At 38.5% G+C, this 16,882-nt stretch overlaps 1 protein-coding gene across 1 annotated transcript; it reads left to right on the forward strand.

Moving 5' to 3' along the window:
• The first annotated feature begins 260 nt into the window (after window positions 1-260).
• On the forward strand, window positions 261-16,037 carry LOC124643440. The gene is made up of 10 exons (XM_047182428.1): window positions 261-841; window positions 1,583-1,724; window positions 2,085-2,219; window positions 3,451-3,661; window positions 4,505-4,673; window positions 5,229-5,377; window positions 5,950-6,881; window positions 9,661-10,166; window positions 14,587-14,697; window positions 15,906-16,037. Exons 1-10 carry the CDS (start codon window positions 663-665, stop codon window positions 16,024-16,026), a joined length of 2,655 nt encoding a protein of 884 aa, XP_047038384.1. The 5' UTR covers window positions 261-662; the 3' UTR covers window positions 16,027-16,037.
• The last annotated feature ends 845 nt before the right edge of the window (window positions 16,038-16,882 follow it).

Consider the following 16,882-nt stretch of genomic DNA (forward strand, 5'->3'; position numbering starts at 1 on the left):
TGCTAGCACGAAAAATGTTTTTCGGGGCATCAGTGTTGCCAGTTTTTGTTGTTATGAAATAAATAAACTTTTTTGGATAAATGTTGAAAACGTTATTATTCTGCTATGTTATCGGCCTATTATAATTTCTATATTTTATATTACGATGTCTTATTTTTATAGTTTGCGAAAGTTTATTGTTTCGCAAACAACAACTCGCACGTGCGCTAGCCATGTGCAAACAAATTCTACGACCTTTTATTCAGTTATGGAATATTTCAACAATTTACTTCTATTGTTAAGATAATTTCAAGTCCGTGGAATACAAGAACGCTGTTTAACTTTTAACCACATCAAAACCGGACCAAATTAACGTCACAAAAATATCACCTGGGACAATCCGACCTATCTCTTGCTTGTATGCATTTAAAAAAAAAAGTTAAAAACTTGAATGAATCGGCTGTTGACCTTTCCACTGTCAAATGCGGAAATTGGTTAAATAGGTACTACAATAGTTTTTTACTAAATATTGTTATTTATAACATCCCACCAAACCGAGCTGTGAATAATTGTGATAAACAACCAAAAACAAAAGTGCCGTGACTCCGACATTAGTGATAATAAGTGTAATTTTAAGACGACGCTTGGGCGTTACTCATATTTAACTGTAAAAATAGCTGGAAATGGATCTAAAAGAAGAATATCATGATCCTGATTACCCGGAGGCTCCTGTGTGCGTCAAGGAGGAGCCCCAGGCCGTCTCAGACGAGGAGAAAGTCGAGAAAATCAAAGATATTATCAGGCGGGAATTTTTGAATGAACTTGAAATTAGAGAAAATGAAGTAATGCTAATAGATCAAAGGTTTGTTGTGTTTTCTTACTTTAATTATGTGCTTAACGACATAATTTTGAGGTTAATTAAACACTCACTTTTTACCAAATAACGTATTTTTTGGAAAAACCATGTGGTTTTTACTTGAGCTGTTTTTTTCCTCTGAACTTTAATGTGTCTTTCATGTTATTATTAGTAGTTAGTTTATTAAATATGTACTAGTTCAGTAAATAGGCATGTAGCCAAGTAAAGAATATATTCTATGAAGTTAACACTAAAATGTTGTAACTGGTATTAACCTGAGTCATATACAATACAGGTTTATTCCATGTTGAATATAATTTGTCAGAATTTTACTTAAGTATAAGCAGTAGTAGCCTTTCACTGTTCCATCCGTTTCCCATACAAACTACTTCTCATGCCTGGATAAAATATAGCCTGTTACTCGGGGATTGTATAGCTTCCCAACAGTGAAAAAAAATTATAATCGGTTAGTAGTTGCAGCGCCTTTAAACTTCAAAACAAACAAAAAAAATCTGCTCTTTTTATGATATTAAGGTTCCTAGAATATAGGCTACTTTTTAACCTGTTTGCCAAAAAGAATTGGTAATTATTTCTAAAAAAAGAAACAAAGAAACATTATTTAATTGACACATTACAAAAATAATGGAGTATGTAATTGAACTGCATATCTGAAAAGAGCTTCTCATCAAATAGCAGGTCAAACTGCTAGTAGAAGCTAGTTTAACCCATTCTACACCCATATTCCAGGATGACAACATCCCGCCGTCTTCTACACCGTCTCCGGTATGCGTTAGTGAACAGCTACTACAAGGATCAGAAGCTGTTACTCACCAATGGACAGATACAGGACGAGATCGCTGCACAGCCTGAACCTAGGGCTAGGAATGAGGTGATTATTATCTATAATTTTTTTATTTATGGCCACCAACAACTTATTCACAAATACATTCAAGAAATATTTACATTATGATCTGTACTCATAAACGTTATAAAATTTATTTTTTGAAATTATTCATTTAGTTTTTTTAGTCATCTCAGAGGCTACCAGGATTTGAGAAAACTGACACTAGGGCGTTAACAAGCCCTGCAGCTCACTCGAAAAGACGAAGAGGTTTAGACTAGATTACTGACAATAATTGCATCCAGACCAATTGCCAAATTGCCAATATCATATAAACCCTATGTATACATACCTCATGTAGCTCACCCGCATACTCAATATAAAATATCTATACCATTTCTCCACCAGGTATCCACAATCCTCCGCGAAGGACAACGGCGCCTACACCCTTCAGTTCGCAAACTCCTCGGCAAGCAGACAGTAGACCTGGACGAGATCTTCCGGACCAGAGGACCCAGGAATAAGACCAGGAAGGATTACTCTGTGAGTACCTACAATGTCTTCCACCAGGTATCAACAATCCTCCGCGAAGGACAGCACCAGAGGACCAGAGGACCCAGGAAGGAATATTCTGTGAGTACCAGCGTGGACAGACGACCTTATAAAGGTCGCCGGAAGACTGGATGCAGGTCGCCCCCAACAGGTATCTGTGGAGATCTAAGGGGGAGGCCTATGTTCAGCAGTGGAAGTCCTATGGCTGAGATGATGATGATGATGACCAGCGTTGATATGACATGATAGTGATGAAAAAAATATCTAGGGAGTCATCTAACATCATCATCATCCTCCGAGCCTTTTCCCAATCATGTTGGGGTTCGGCTTCCAGTCTAACCGGATTCAGCTGAGTACCAGTGCTTTACAAGAAGCGACTGCCTATCTGACCTCCTCAACCCAGTTACCCGGGCAAACCGATACCTCTTGGTTAGACTGGTGTCAGACTTACTGGCTTCTGACTACCCGTAACGACTGCCAAGGATGTTTAATGACAGTCGGGACCTACAGTTTAACGTGCCATCCGAAACACAGTCAATGGTGTCTTAGGGAGTCATCTAACATATTATGTAAAATAACGGGCTACAGAAAGTCTGGCGACGCATCCAAAGCCAAGTGGTAGCGAGTCGAGAAGGTCAGTTGGACAGTCGCTCCACAAGGCACGCCGATACTCAGCTGCATTCGGTTAAACTGGAAGCTGACCCTAACATACATAGTTGGGAAGAGGCTAGACTGATAAGGTCATCACTGACAAGTTTCATCAAAATCTATTCATTAGCTTTTGCGTGAAAGGAGGAACAAATATTAGAAAGAGAAGAAAGAAAATAAATTTTATTGCGCAACAATAGACGCATACACACTTAAAATATTCATACATTTACACATACAAACTTCACAATTATAATATAACTAACACGTTTTCACCTGCGCGTACAAACTATCGCACTTACAATATAACTAGCAGTTTCCCGTGTTTTCACCCGCGTCACAAGAGAACTACTTTCCGTGGCCGGAAAAAATATAGCTTGTGTTACTTTGGGATAGTTCAGCTTTTCAATTTTCAACAGTAAAAAAAAATTGTATATCGGTTCAATGCTTTCGGAGTCTTTAAGGTACAACTCGACAGGTATAGATAAGGGTAGACAGAATTTCAACTGTAAGAAAGAACTGTTGTATGTACTTAATATTTACAAAATAACCAAAAATTTTCCTTCTTTCCCAGGCCATGCTCCAAAAACGCAACTACACCATCTCAGCAGACACTACAAAGACCCTCAGACCAGACCGGAAGCCGGATGAGATGGAACTTGAAGAAGCTTGCAGCAGCCGTCCCAAGAAGGTTCCTCGTCATCTTGAGCCGAGGGTCCAGAATGTGGTGACGTTAGACGAGGTCACTAGGAATAAGATGAAGTATCGATATAGGATTGTTATTGGTAAGTGTAATTTGGTTATTGGGTTTAAGTTTTGGTTATGTATTGAAGTTATGGTGAAAAAAAAATTTATGAGTTTTTTTACTATACTTAATTTTCTAATAAATAATTTTAGATTACTTTATACAACATGTAACTTAATTAACGCACATCTTGAAATTACTTTGTTCAGAATCGTTTACTGAATCGATTTATATCATTTTTAATATAGGTAATTTTTTATCACAAAAATAATTAAAACTACGGTAATTATTGTCATATTAACCCTGTACAGTCAAAACAAATTCAAATAGACCGTAACTCAAAGTAATAAGACTTCGTGTATTGTCGGCTTTTTCCGTAGTTTCGTTATGTTGTGTCGAGTCGAGCGGCGCGCGGCGCGATATTTACTTGCGTAGTAGTATGACCAAAAAGTTCTCCAGGAATTGGTATAACTAATTTAGTAAATAACAATGCATATACAAGTTAAATTAAAAATTCAGTGTGTGTATTATGATTATAACCTAATATTCTCATTAGTGTGTTTGAGGGTGTGCGTTAATTACGTTACATGTTGTATATAATATCATATCTAGATTATATCTTTAGTTAAATAATTAACCAATTGGAGTATAGTAGTTGACCTTAACATTGTGTAAGTTATATTATTGTCAAGTTTAAACAAAATCTGTTCAGCTGTTTGGACGTAAAGAAGTATCAAAGTTACCTACACATATACTCAAAAGCCCTTATAATATTAGTGTTATTTTTATAAAGTGTGATTTACCGCATTAAGTAAGCCGTTTTTTTCTACAAACCTAAAAATACATAGGTATATACTTACATAATAAAATTAATATATTACAGGTAACACATCAAAATACGCCCCCGCGGCATCCCGAGCGGACCGGTCTACCCACAAGTGGCTGCTATACATCCGCGGCCCCCCGGCGGCGCCCGACCTGTCCGCCATCGTCACCGCCGTGCGCGTCCGGCTGCACCACTCGTATGCACCGCATCACACTGTGCATATACAGTGAGTAATATAAAAAAAGTGAAAAAAAAGAAAACTTCGAAAAGCGAAAAGTTCAATAATGGAGAACTTAAACCTCTTGAAAAAATCCGAAATCAAAAACCTAAAAAAACGAGAAAATTAAAATAAAAATTCATAGAATGTTAGCATCACTTCAAAACTTAACTCACAAGTTTGTCTTTTTGTCTTCTCTACATCCAGTAGCCTCAATTCATTATGTTTCCCTATAAATTACATGTATATGTTTGTGTTGGGAAATAAAAACACATAAAAAATTGGTTTGTTTCCTTAAGTTTAGAGCACATCCAGTTCTTGTTTTCTAATTAGCCTCTCTGATATTTTAGTGTTGGCAATATTGCTACTTTTATCTTGCTTTTATTTGTAAAAAAAAAAACAAGTGCCAAGAAGAGTCTTTTACCCATTTGTAAAATGTTCTTATTGTATTATCTTCTAAACTTCTACGATATTTTTCTGATATCTTCCCAAAACACCATCATTATATCAACATACTGTATCAAGTTTTATAGGTTTTCTTATTTACCTTAAACCCAATTCCAGCAAACCCCCCTACCACGTGTCCCGCCGCGGCTGGGGCGAGTTCCCCGCGAAGGTGGAACTACACTTCGCGTTACCCGAGCGCAACAGGCCGGCCGCTGTCGAGCATACCATCAAGTTGGATAGAAACTATACCGGCTTGCAGACCTTAGGTAAGTCGGAAATTGAGGAAATTTGGGAAAAAAACTTAGAAAATTGGGAAAAAAAGAACAAAAATCTAGCTGCCCGAGCGCAACAGGCCGGCCGCCGTCGAGCATACTATCAAGCTGGATAGGAACTATACTGGCTTGCAGACGTTAGGTAAGTCGGAAAGGGAGGAGAAAGTGTCGGATGGTTGGGAAATGTCGGAAACTCGGAAAACATTTAGAAAATGGGAAATTAATATCAAAGTATATATGTTGGAAATTAATATTTTTTTGAGAAAATTACTTATAGTTAGCTGTTTACCGTATTTATGCCCGCGATTTGGAAAAACTTCTTCTGTTGGTTCTAAATAAAAAACTATATTATTTCTTTCTATATTTTTGATCCCTTATAAGAAGCCTTATACGGTTTCCAGCGTTCCACCTAAATCCGTCAGAAATTTCATCTGAACCGGTTCATTTATTTATTTGTAAATTGGCACACTAGCAGCATTACAAACGCATGTTCAGCCGTTTTACTATAAGAAAGTGTATTAAACAATATTTGACATAAAATAATATCCAATAAAATTATTTTCCAGGTGCCGAAACAATAATAGACGTCTGGCTCTACAGTACACAAGAAATGTTACAATACGAGTTCAAAGAAACCGCTCAACCAGAAATCACAACCTTACAAACGAACCCACAAACAGTCGAAGAACAGAAGGAAACGGAAACAGTACCAGAGACAATAGAAAATAATGACACACATACAGATAACTGGATGGAATTCTTCTCTAAGGGTCCCACTGAAGTAGATGTCGATGAAATGATCATAAAACCTATTAAGAAAGAACCAGAAGAACAGAAATCTGAAATTATTAATAATGTTGATAATATCGCAGAAAATGTACAAGAATGTACACAAGAAGTTAGCATTAAAACTGAAAAAGATTGGGACAAAGTGGACACGGATTTACCGAATGAAATTTTGAACCAACCGGCTTCACCTAAGAAAAGGATTATGAAGTATATTGATCCGACCACAGGCAAAATTTATTACCTAGAAATGGATAGAGCTTTAGATCTTAGTAAAGTTCAAGAAATTGTCATAAACAATACAAAAACGGCTAAAATAAGTCCTGTTAAGTCAAATGGTTTAAAAACGGTGAAGAAAAAAAAAGGTGTGTCCTTACTGAAACCAGAAGTTAAGAATATGTTAAAAAATGAAAGTGTGAAGACTCATAATTTTGCCCATATTGAAAATGATCATTGTTATCTGGCAACACCGAGGAAATATGACAGTGTTGCCAACGTGGAGGTGAAAAAAGAAAAGAGTTTGTTTAGTATGTTGTGTGACAATGTTGCCAGGTTAAATACTGTGAGGTGTGGTGTAAATTATTTAATTAAGAAGATACCGTTGATTACTGATCAGGCGAGGGATCCGGATTTTGTCAAACATTTTCCTTTTGTTGTGGAAACGGAAGAAAAGTACTGGAAATTGGATTTTGCTAAGAGAAGAAATATCGAAGTAAGTAGTTTACTTTTTATACTGGCTTCCGCTATTCACCCGCTTACTGACGGAAATAATTTCCGGATATGGTTACAAAGTAGAATAATATAGAAGGGTTATCGATTTGGTGAATAAACTATATTTTTGATATGTTTCATCAAGATCCAATCAGCCGAAGAATTGTGGAGAACTAACGAGCATACATACACAAAATAGTTATTTGTTATACAAGAGTGCAAAGTTGCTTTTTAACCGCGGGCTCAATTTTGATGACCGAGCAAGCGAAGACGAGCGTAGCGAGTGTTTCAATAATTCGAATCCTGAGCGATAGCGAGGGAATCAAAAGAGCACAAGGTGAAAAATCTTTGCACTCAAGTGCAACACGTAACTTTTCATCCCACCTCATCGAGGAAATTACTAAATGCAAAAAAAAACAAAATGGCGCGCACATACGAGTATCAAATTGAAAAGAAGTTCCTATTAAAGTTCATTTATTTGAAAACTCAGTTTAAAAAAATGAAACGAGGCCGAGGTTAAAAATCTATGTCATCATCATCATCTCAGCCATAGGACGTCCACTGCTGAACATAGGCCTCCCCCTTTGATCTCCACAGATACCTGTTGGAAGCGACCTGCATCCAGCGTCTTCCGGCGACCTTTATAAGGTCGTCTGTCCACCTCGTTGGTGGACGTCCTACGCTGCGCTTGCTAGTCCGTGGTCTCCACTCCAGCACTTTTCGGCCCCATCTGCCATCTGCTCTGCGAGCAATATGGCCTGCCCATTGCCACTTCAACTTGCTAATCCGGTGGGCTATATCGGTCACTTTGGTTCGTCTACGGATCTCCTCGTTTCGGATTCGATCACGTAGAGAAACACCGAGCATAGCCCTCTCCATAGCTCGTTGAGCGACTTTGAGCTTTGAGATGAGGCCGATAGTGAGAGACCACGTTTCGGTGCCGTAAGTCATCACTGGTAACACACATTGGTTGAAGACTTTCGTCTTGAGGCACTGAGGTATGTCGGACGAAAAGACATTGCGTAGTTTCCCGAACGCTGCCCAGCCGAGTTGGATTCGGCGGTTGACCTCTTTCTCGAAGTTGGACCTACCTAATTGGACTACTTGTCCTAGGTAGATATATGAGTCAACAACTTCGAGTACCGAGCTTCCAACAGAGACTGGGGTGGGCTGAACATGGACATTTGACATAATTTTCGTCTTGTCCATGTTCATTTTCAGGCCCACCCGTTGTGAAACTCGGTCGAGGCCCTCGAGCATCATACTGAGTTCCTCCATCGACTTTGCCATGACTACGATGTCGTCGGCAAACCGAAGGTGAGTGATGTATTCGCCGTTGATGTTGATGCCAAGTCCTTGCCATTCCAGGAGCTTGAAGGCGTCTTCCATTGCGGCAGTAAACAGTTTCGGGGAGATTACGTCCCCCTGTCTTAAAAATCTATGTAAAAACAATAATAAAAATTACTTCATTAATTGAATAATTATTTTAAGCAGTATTTTATTTGTTTAATAAAAGATTGTCACAAATGGAGTATTGCACACGATGTTCTAAATTCAAATCACTTTGCCGCTCTAGAGGATAAAAACGGCTTTTGCGCTCAGGTATCAAAGGGTAAAACTACTCTTTCCGAGATGGTGGGAGGATGAAAATATTATTTTTTTTGTAACAAATGTCTGCTTCAAAACTTAAACACCTGTTGAAAACTTGTCTAAAAAAAGTCTGGCTGCAAAACGGACCTTATTTCAACGTCATAATCGGAATTTTTTTAGACAAGTGTTCAACAGACGTTTAATAGTTTTTGTCGTACGACGGATATTGTCTACAGGAAATCTTTTACCAATAGTTTTTTAATCCTACTTATATTATGAATGTGAAAGTTTGTGAGAATGTATGGATGTATGTTTGTTATTCAATCCCGCAAAAACGGCTGGACCGATTTGATTGAAATTTGGTATGTAGATAGGTGATACCCCGGATTAACACATAGGCTATTTTTTATCAACACACCACGCGGGCGAAGCCGCTGGCGGAAGCTAGTTATTTATATTTTAAAACACAAGAGTCGTGGTGACCTAGTGGGTAAAGGACCAACCTCTCAAGTATGAGGGCGCGGGGTCGATCCCAGGTCAGGCAAGTACCAATGCAACTTTTCTAAGTTTGTATGTACTTTCTAAGTATACCTTAGACACCATTGGCTGTGTTTCGGATGGCACGTCAAACTGTAGGTCCCGGCTGTCATTGAACATCCTTGGCAGTCGTTACGGGTAGTCAGAAGCCAGTAAGTCTGACACCAGTCTAACCAAGGGGTATCAGGTTGCCCGGGTAACTGGGTTGAGGAGGTCAGATATGGACGACCTCGATGGCGTAATGGTCATCATGCCGGACCGCCGAACCTCAGGTCCCGGGTTCGATTCCCGGTTCGGTCGACATTTGTGTGATGAGCATGCTTGTTGGCCGTGGTCTGGGTGTTATGATATGTATTTATAAATATGTATATATGTAGCTATATGTAGTTTATCAGTTGTGTTAGCACCCATAACACAAGTTAATAAATAACTTACCATGGGGCTAACCGACCGTGTGTGAAACAGGTGTCCCGACATTATTATTATTATTATAGATAGGCAGTCGCTTCTTGTAAAGCACTGGTACTCAGCTGAATCCGGTTAGACTGGAAGCCGACCCCAACATGATTGGGAAAAAGGCTCGGAGGATGATTTTAAAACACATATTCTTTTACATAAGAAATCGAAACTAATTTACAGTTTTTTTATTTCAGTGGTCCCGAGCAAAACTAATAAACCGGATACTAACAGAACACCTACCAACATCAGAACCAATATGGCGGACAAAACAGATTCTAACATACTGCCGACTCCATGGCTACTTCCCAATCAGAACAGACACCATGAACATAAAGTCAGAACCCGAAGAATGGTCTTCATACACCGACTTGGATGCCATTAGAAATATGGAAACGAGTATCAAAGAGTCTTACTCAAACCCGTCTGACATCAATACTTTGTCTGTCTTCGACAGTTCTGAGTATTCTGAACACAATGACAGTGTGTCAGACCAGGTTTCTGACGATGAGGAAGTGGATGTGGTGTCTACGGGGGTCAGGAAGAGGATGCAGACGGATGATGGGGTGGATGTTGGGGTTCTGACTCCTCTGCCGGTGGAAAATGAGGATGATAGGATGCGGTTTCTGTATGTTGAGAGGAAATGTGCTGATATTGGCATTGAGTTGAGAAATGAGGATGTCGGTAATGGATATTCTTATAGGTAAGTTAATTAATTTTTATTTTTTCTAGTAGCTTGTATGTAATTATTTTCGTGGATAGACAAAGCTACGCGGATTGATCGATAATTACCCAGCAATCCGATACCTTATTGGTAGGACTGGTTGTCAGATTTTCTGACTTCTGACTACCCATAATGACTGCCAAAGATGTAAAACCATTTCTCTCTGTCAGAATTAATTTATGATTGTAGTGTATGCAGGTACATGTGCATCATTGTATAGGTTATGTCATTATTATGACGCCTCGTGCGCATACGTCACTCGGTTATAAATACCGGATCGAGCGGTGGGGAGTCAGTCGTTGTCAGACTGTCGACCTGTGTGGTGGTGCGTTGGCGAGTCGATTAACATAATAAAATGAGCGTACAATACATTGGCGACGAGGATAAAACCGTGAGTGTTTGGACCAACAGTTACCTATTATCTAATTTTTATAATTTTGAACTACCTATTAGTTCTGTGATCCAGAAAAATATTTGATATACAAGGTTATACTAAATAATTTGTCCTATTCATGCCTATACCAAATTAATGTATGCTAAATAAGCTTTGACAACAAGTAACCTCTGACCGATGTTAATATTCAATCATATTAAAAAGAGCAAAAGGAAAGAAGGAAGGGAAGAGAGTAGAATGACAAAGTATACATAACTTTTATGTTCATGTATGTATCACCCGAATTGCAAACAAATTTTAACCTTTTTACGTAATTCTTTGTTTAAGTTTACCTTGTTACAATTCTAATGGAAGTAGCAATATTTATTGCAGGTGTTAATATTTATCAAATGAGTAATTTATAATACAAAATCATTACTTGGTGATCAGTTTACTCATTCTTAAACCTGCATCAAAGTTTATTCAATAATAGGCATTTATTGGAAGCAATATAAAGTTGCTGGTTGTTGAATTGTCGTCAAGACGACTTTAGCAGTGGTGGGATTTCCTAGAGGATATAATACAATAACCTATTTGCCTTATAATCAATTGTGTTTAATAATTGTTGTGCTTGCATGCCAACAAGGCGGAATGTACACGGATCTTATTATGTTGTTTACAATCCTATTTTGTAAGTGCCTGCATTCTAAGCAAATAAAGACCTATTCTATTCCAAAAATCTGCTGGTCATTAAATTGACAGCTTGACGGTTAGCAGTAGTGTATATCTACTGGTCATTAGATTGACAGCTTGGCAGTTGGCAGTAGCGTGTATCTACTGGTCATTAGATTGACAGCTTGGCAGTTGGCAGTAGTGTGTTTCTACTGGTCATTAAATTGACAGCCTGATTGTTGGCAGTAGTCTATATCTACTGGTCATTGAATTGACAGCTTGATGGTTGGCAGTAGTGTGTATCTACTGGTCATTAAATTGACAGCCTGATTGTTGGCAGTAGTCTATATCTACTGGGCATTGAATTGACAGCTTGATGGTTGGCAGTAGTGTATATCTACTGGTCATTAAATTGACAGCTTGGCAGTTGGCAGTAGTCTATATCTACTGGTCATTAAATTGACAGCTTGACAGTTGGCAGTAGTCTATATCTACTGGTCATTAAATTGACAGCTTGACAGTTGGCAGTAGTCTATATCTACTGGTCATTAAATTGACAGCTTGACAGGTGGCAGTAGTCTATATCTACTGGTCATTAAATTGACAGCTTGACAGTTGGCAGTAGTCTATATCTACTGGTCATTAAAGTGACAGCTTGACAGTTAACGGTAGTGAACGTCTACTGGTCATTCAATTGACTGTACACGCATAAATTATCTGGCGATAGTTGTCAACTACTGCAACAACTAAATAGTAAATCTTGATAATTTTTATATTTTCTGTGCCCGATGATTTGGATCATAAAAAGCTTCCAAACTTAACTTCTCAGAGTCTAGTCAACAACTTATACCTGCTATATTGTTCTGGTACTTAACTAACTTAATTCAAGTGCTTGCAATATAGAGGATATTACAAGAACAAACTGGTGGGTTATATACTCAACGGTTCTACAAATGACAAACATGTGCTAGGTATCTAGTTAAACAAACAGCACATTGAGGGACCGTAGTGGGTTGGCCATGGATGTTGAAGAACTCGCCCAGCTATACTGGTATGTATTCACCTATGCACAACATCCAAGTCCATCAACACCTCTAGTGGGTTGCCTACCCATAATAGTGTTAATTATAACAGTTGCTCAGTCACCCTAGGTATAATTTCAATACTTTTACTTTATTTTGCTGTATTAAAGAGGTTGTTATACAACAGAGATATTCCAGAAGATACAGAACAGTAGAACAGCATACAAGCAGCAATACTAGCTGGAAAATGTGGATCAAAATTTTGGTATTCAATAGATAGAATCTTTGCAAATGTTTTAGAAAGGTTAGCGGTTGTTTTGCAAAAGGAAAATTGCATCGACTAGAAAACTGTTTGTGAGCTGCTGTCACCTTGTTGAAAGGAAGAAGAGCATGAGTTGAGGGTCAGGGACTCTTCTATTTTATGGTGATGCAGAATGTCACAGCTTCAAAATATATAGTGCAAAGTTAGTGACACCTGTTAAAGTGCGTTCGTTGCATAATATGGTTCTAATTAGTTAAAATCTGATTCGTAATGTTACTTTACACCTTCGTTATAATCAATATGTAACCATGACACTAAAAAGCTTACCATCAAAGCATAATAATTCTTTGACTACTTAAATTTTTGAAAACCACATTAGGAAAAGCAAACAAACATTACAGAACGCAATGTCCGGTGATAATAGTGTTCTTGGATGCCTAACCGAAATATAAGTATTCCTATCGCACTATTATATGCAGTATGGTATTCATATGTTGGGTGTTGAATGCTAAGAAGCTTACAGTTTCTTGACTAGATATTGGACATACATTGATGTAGGGTATTTAAAGCCTATATCAGAATTTCAGCGAGTGTACTAGCAGAAACGTGCAAAGTACCAGCGCTGATCAATAGGGTTGAAGACCAGATTGTTTGTTACATTGCTGAGATAATGATAGGCTTTGATATTCCACTCTCAAATTAAAAACTACATATTACCAAAATTAGTTGAGTTAGCATTCTCTTGCTTACAAGGCACACAAAGTACTTAACTCGTACATAGAACTACAATTTAAACCATTAAATTGGAGACAAAGTATGTGGTCACCATTAAATGGGTGACAAAGTATGGAGTCACCATTAAATTGGAGACAAAGTATGTGGTCACCATTAAATGGGTGACAAAGTATATGGTCATCATCAAATTGGAAACAGTCCATCTAGGTCACCATTCAATTGGGACGATCTTATGTGATTACTTTCCTCGTACGGCTCGTACGGTTTTGAATGAGTGAAAAGCATTGATGAGGTACCCTAATGCCGATCTTTTACCTTGGAACAATGCATTCTGTATCAGTTTTAAGTGAAGTTGAACCAAGCAAGATGAGTGCTCATTATCTGAAGGTACAGCAATATTTGAGATTTGCTTGATTTCACATGGACTGATTGGCGGGATGTCTGCCAAATGGATGGATCATCTCTAGTGTAGATATAATACAGGGCCGGAACAGCGGCTACAAAACCTGAAGTTAAACTTGCCGGCCTGATATCACTGCTACGAATTTGTCTTGTTGAGCCTGAAGCAGATGCTGGTATGTTACCGTCTGCAAAGGGACGGATTTTTATTTATGTTTATTTCACAAGGGAAGGGATGTAGTGTCCCGCAGTATCACCGATATCTGTCGTCTCCTTAAATGGAAAGGGAAATGAAATGGAAACGGAACAAAGTAAATCAGTTTGATGGCAGTGTGATCGGTGGACTGATCTGATAGCGTGGTTTTGTTGTGCTGCTGTTTGATAGATCTTTAAGAAATTACCAAAATATTTATGAGTTTGATTGTTGAACTTTTTGAAACAAGGTTAAAATCAAAACAACAAGGGAGAGATGTAGTGTATGCAGGTACATGTGCATCATTGTATAGGTTATGTCATTATTATGACGCCTCGTGCGCATACGTCACTCGGTTATAAATACCGGATCGAGCGGTGGGGAGTCAGTCGTTGTCAGACTGTCGACCTGTGTGGTGGTGCGTTGGCGAGTCGATTAACATAATAAAATGAGCGTACAATACAATGATCGTGTTAATATTGCTAATAAACATATATGCTGTCATTGAACATCGTTGGCAGTCATTACGGGTAGTCAGTAGCCAGTAAGTCTGACACCAGTCTAACCAAGGGGTATTGGATTGCCCGGGTAACTGGTTTGAGGAGGTCAGTTAGGCAGTCGCTCTATGTGGCTTGGGAGACGAGGATGATGACCCGGTGTTATATTAATTTTAAGCTGTATATTTTTATATTACAACTATTTTTTGTTATATTCTAAATACCTATATATGTATGTATTTCCAGTGCTGCACACGCAGTGATGGTATCAGCGCTGCGTAGCTTCGCGGAGGAGCTGGTTCGCGGCGCGTTAGCTGAGCGGCTGCGGGAAGGTGGACACCTCTCTGTGTGGGCTGGGTGAGAATATATTTACTTACTTGTTCATATATGTTATACTTTTGCAGTGGCATATAGGTGCTGATTAGAGTTAAATTGTAACACATACGCGATGTCAGTTTTCTTTGCTAAAATTGGAATGAATCGATAAAGTAGGTATTAATATTACGGTGTTAAAGTTTGAAACTTTTATAAAATATTGTCGGAGGCGTCATCAGGATGGCACTATCGTCCGACATCAGTTAGGGTAATCAAGCAAAGAGATAACTCAAAGAAACTCAAAACTCAAACAAACTAAAAACTCAAACGTTTATTCAAATTATTCAGAACAAAAGACAGCCCCCAAAACGCCCGCCCTTCGCTACTTCCTATGTGTTTTGGCTGGGGAGAAGAAGTGGCGGAACAAACTCCCCAGCAACACATGTCTGTCTGTTAGGTTAGAAGAACCATTACAATACAAAAATCACAAGACACAACAATTAGTTTAGGTACTACAACGCTAGGCAATAACACTAGGTACACTACACGTAACGAAAGGCAGTAACGCGACAACTCCACGAAGACTCGACGAAGCCTCGAGCAAGACTCGATCAAGACTGAGCTCCGCGGCCGCCACGCTGACCGCCACGACTCCGCCAAGCGCGCCAACATGTTGTTTCACCGGAAACGCCACCAGAGGGCGCGCTTGCGTCTCGTTTAGTGTCCGTACTATTGACTCTCCGACAATATGTTTATATGCTGAATGTTATTATTTATTTCATATTTTTGCGTATTTTTCTGTCACACAAAAGTGTCAAAAAAGAGTCAGCGATAGATTTAAACACGCTTTAACTTTAATGGAGCTTTGTGCAATTAACGGTATGTAGACCAAACAAAATAAGACCTGCAGATTCATTATTTTGTGAACTATTGAAAATGTATTGGAAAGATAAGACATTAGAAGAAATTGAGTGTGACAATTCATAGTAAACAGTTGTTAAAAGAGAACCGATGTCTTTATCGTCATGCCTTCGTATTAATTTGAACAAACTTCTCGTACAGTCACACTGATCATCAGCACTGACAGCTATGCGTCATTCAAAAACGCTTCAAAGAGTTTCATATATTTGTGGCCGTCGGCAAAGACAGTCCAACAGAAAAATAATTTAAATTTTTTCTTAGTCCTATTATCAGTTCTATTGAAAGAAATAATATCAATTTTCACTTATCCCCCGTTTTCTTTCCCCCAGTTCATCAGTGTCCCCAGTGGCGGTATCCGCCTTGCACGTGCATCGCGCGTGCTGTGCCCGTGCCCGCGTGCTCAGTGCCGCCGGCTGCGGCGCCGCACCCTCGCACATACACAATATATAACTGACGCATTACGTATCATGTGTTTTATTTGCTATACCCGCGCCACACCATCATCCTCCGAGCCTTTTTCCCAACTATGTTGAGGTCGGCTTCTAGTCTAACCAGATTCAGCTGAGTACCTACCAGTGCTTTACAAGAAGCTACTGCCTATCTGACCTCCTCAACCCAGTTACCCGGGCAACTCAATACCCCTTGGTTAGACTGAAGATTTAAGTAATCAGGTAAAAATAAACAAGAAAGAGAGGGGTGACAGCCGGACTGGCACCCCTCTCTTTCTTGTATAATTGATTATGTATGAATGAAATCGGTGCATGCATAAACTTCGGAGAAATTCAAGTTTCCGCTACGCGAACGTTTGGCCATTAGCTAGTTTTCATATAAAGCGCTTACATGAATTTGTTTATATTTGTTTAAAAAACAGATTTAGAAAAAGTCGTTGGGTTTAAAAGATAAAAATATAAACGTAAAATACACTTATTAGGTCTTAGTTCTTAAAGTATGCAGTTTGGGGTCTAGATTTTCACGTTTACACATCGGAATCTGTTTTTGGTGAATTTCTCCACAATGGCTGCATACACAAATTTTTATTTACCATACACAATTATAGGACGTCTTACACTAATTATCTGCATAATTAAAATCTTTAAATTCAACAACATTCCGCTGCGCGAACGCACACGTCAAAATCGAATAGAAATCGAATCGCAATATTTATTTATTTATTTATCAAACAGCTAATTTTATCTTTACAGGTACTTAACCTAATACGACAAACTAGTTACATTATAATAGAAAACTAAACACAATATCACAAATTAAAATAACACTACCAAAATTTGAACTTACATACTACTTA

This window comes from Helicoverpa zea, chromosome 27, assembly GCF_022581195.2.
Source record: "Helicoverpa zea isolate HzStark_Cry1AcR chromosome 27, ilHelZeax1.1, whole genome shotgun sequence".
Lineage (NCBI taxonomy): Eukaryota > Metazoa > Arthropoda > Insecta > Lepidoptera > Noctuidae > Helicoverpa > Helicoverpa zea.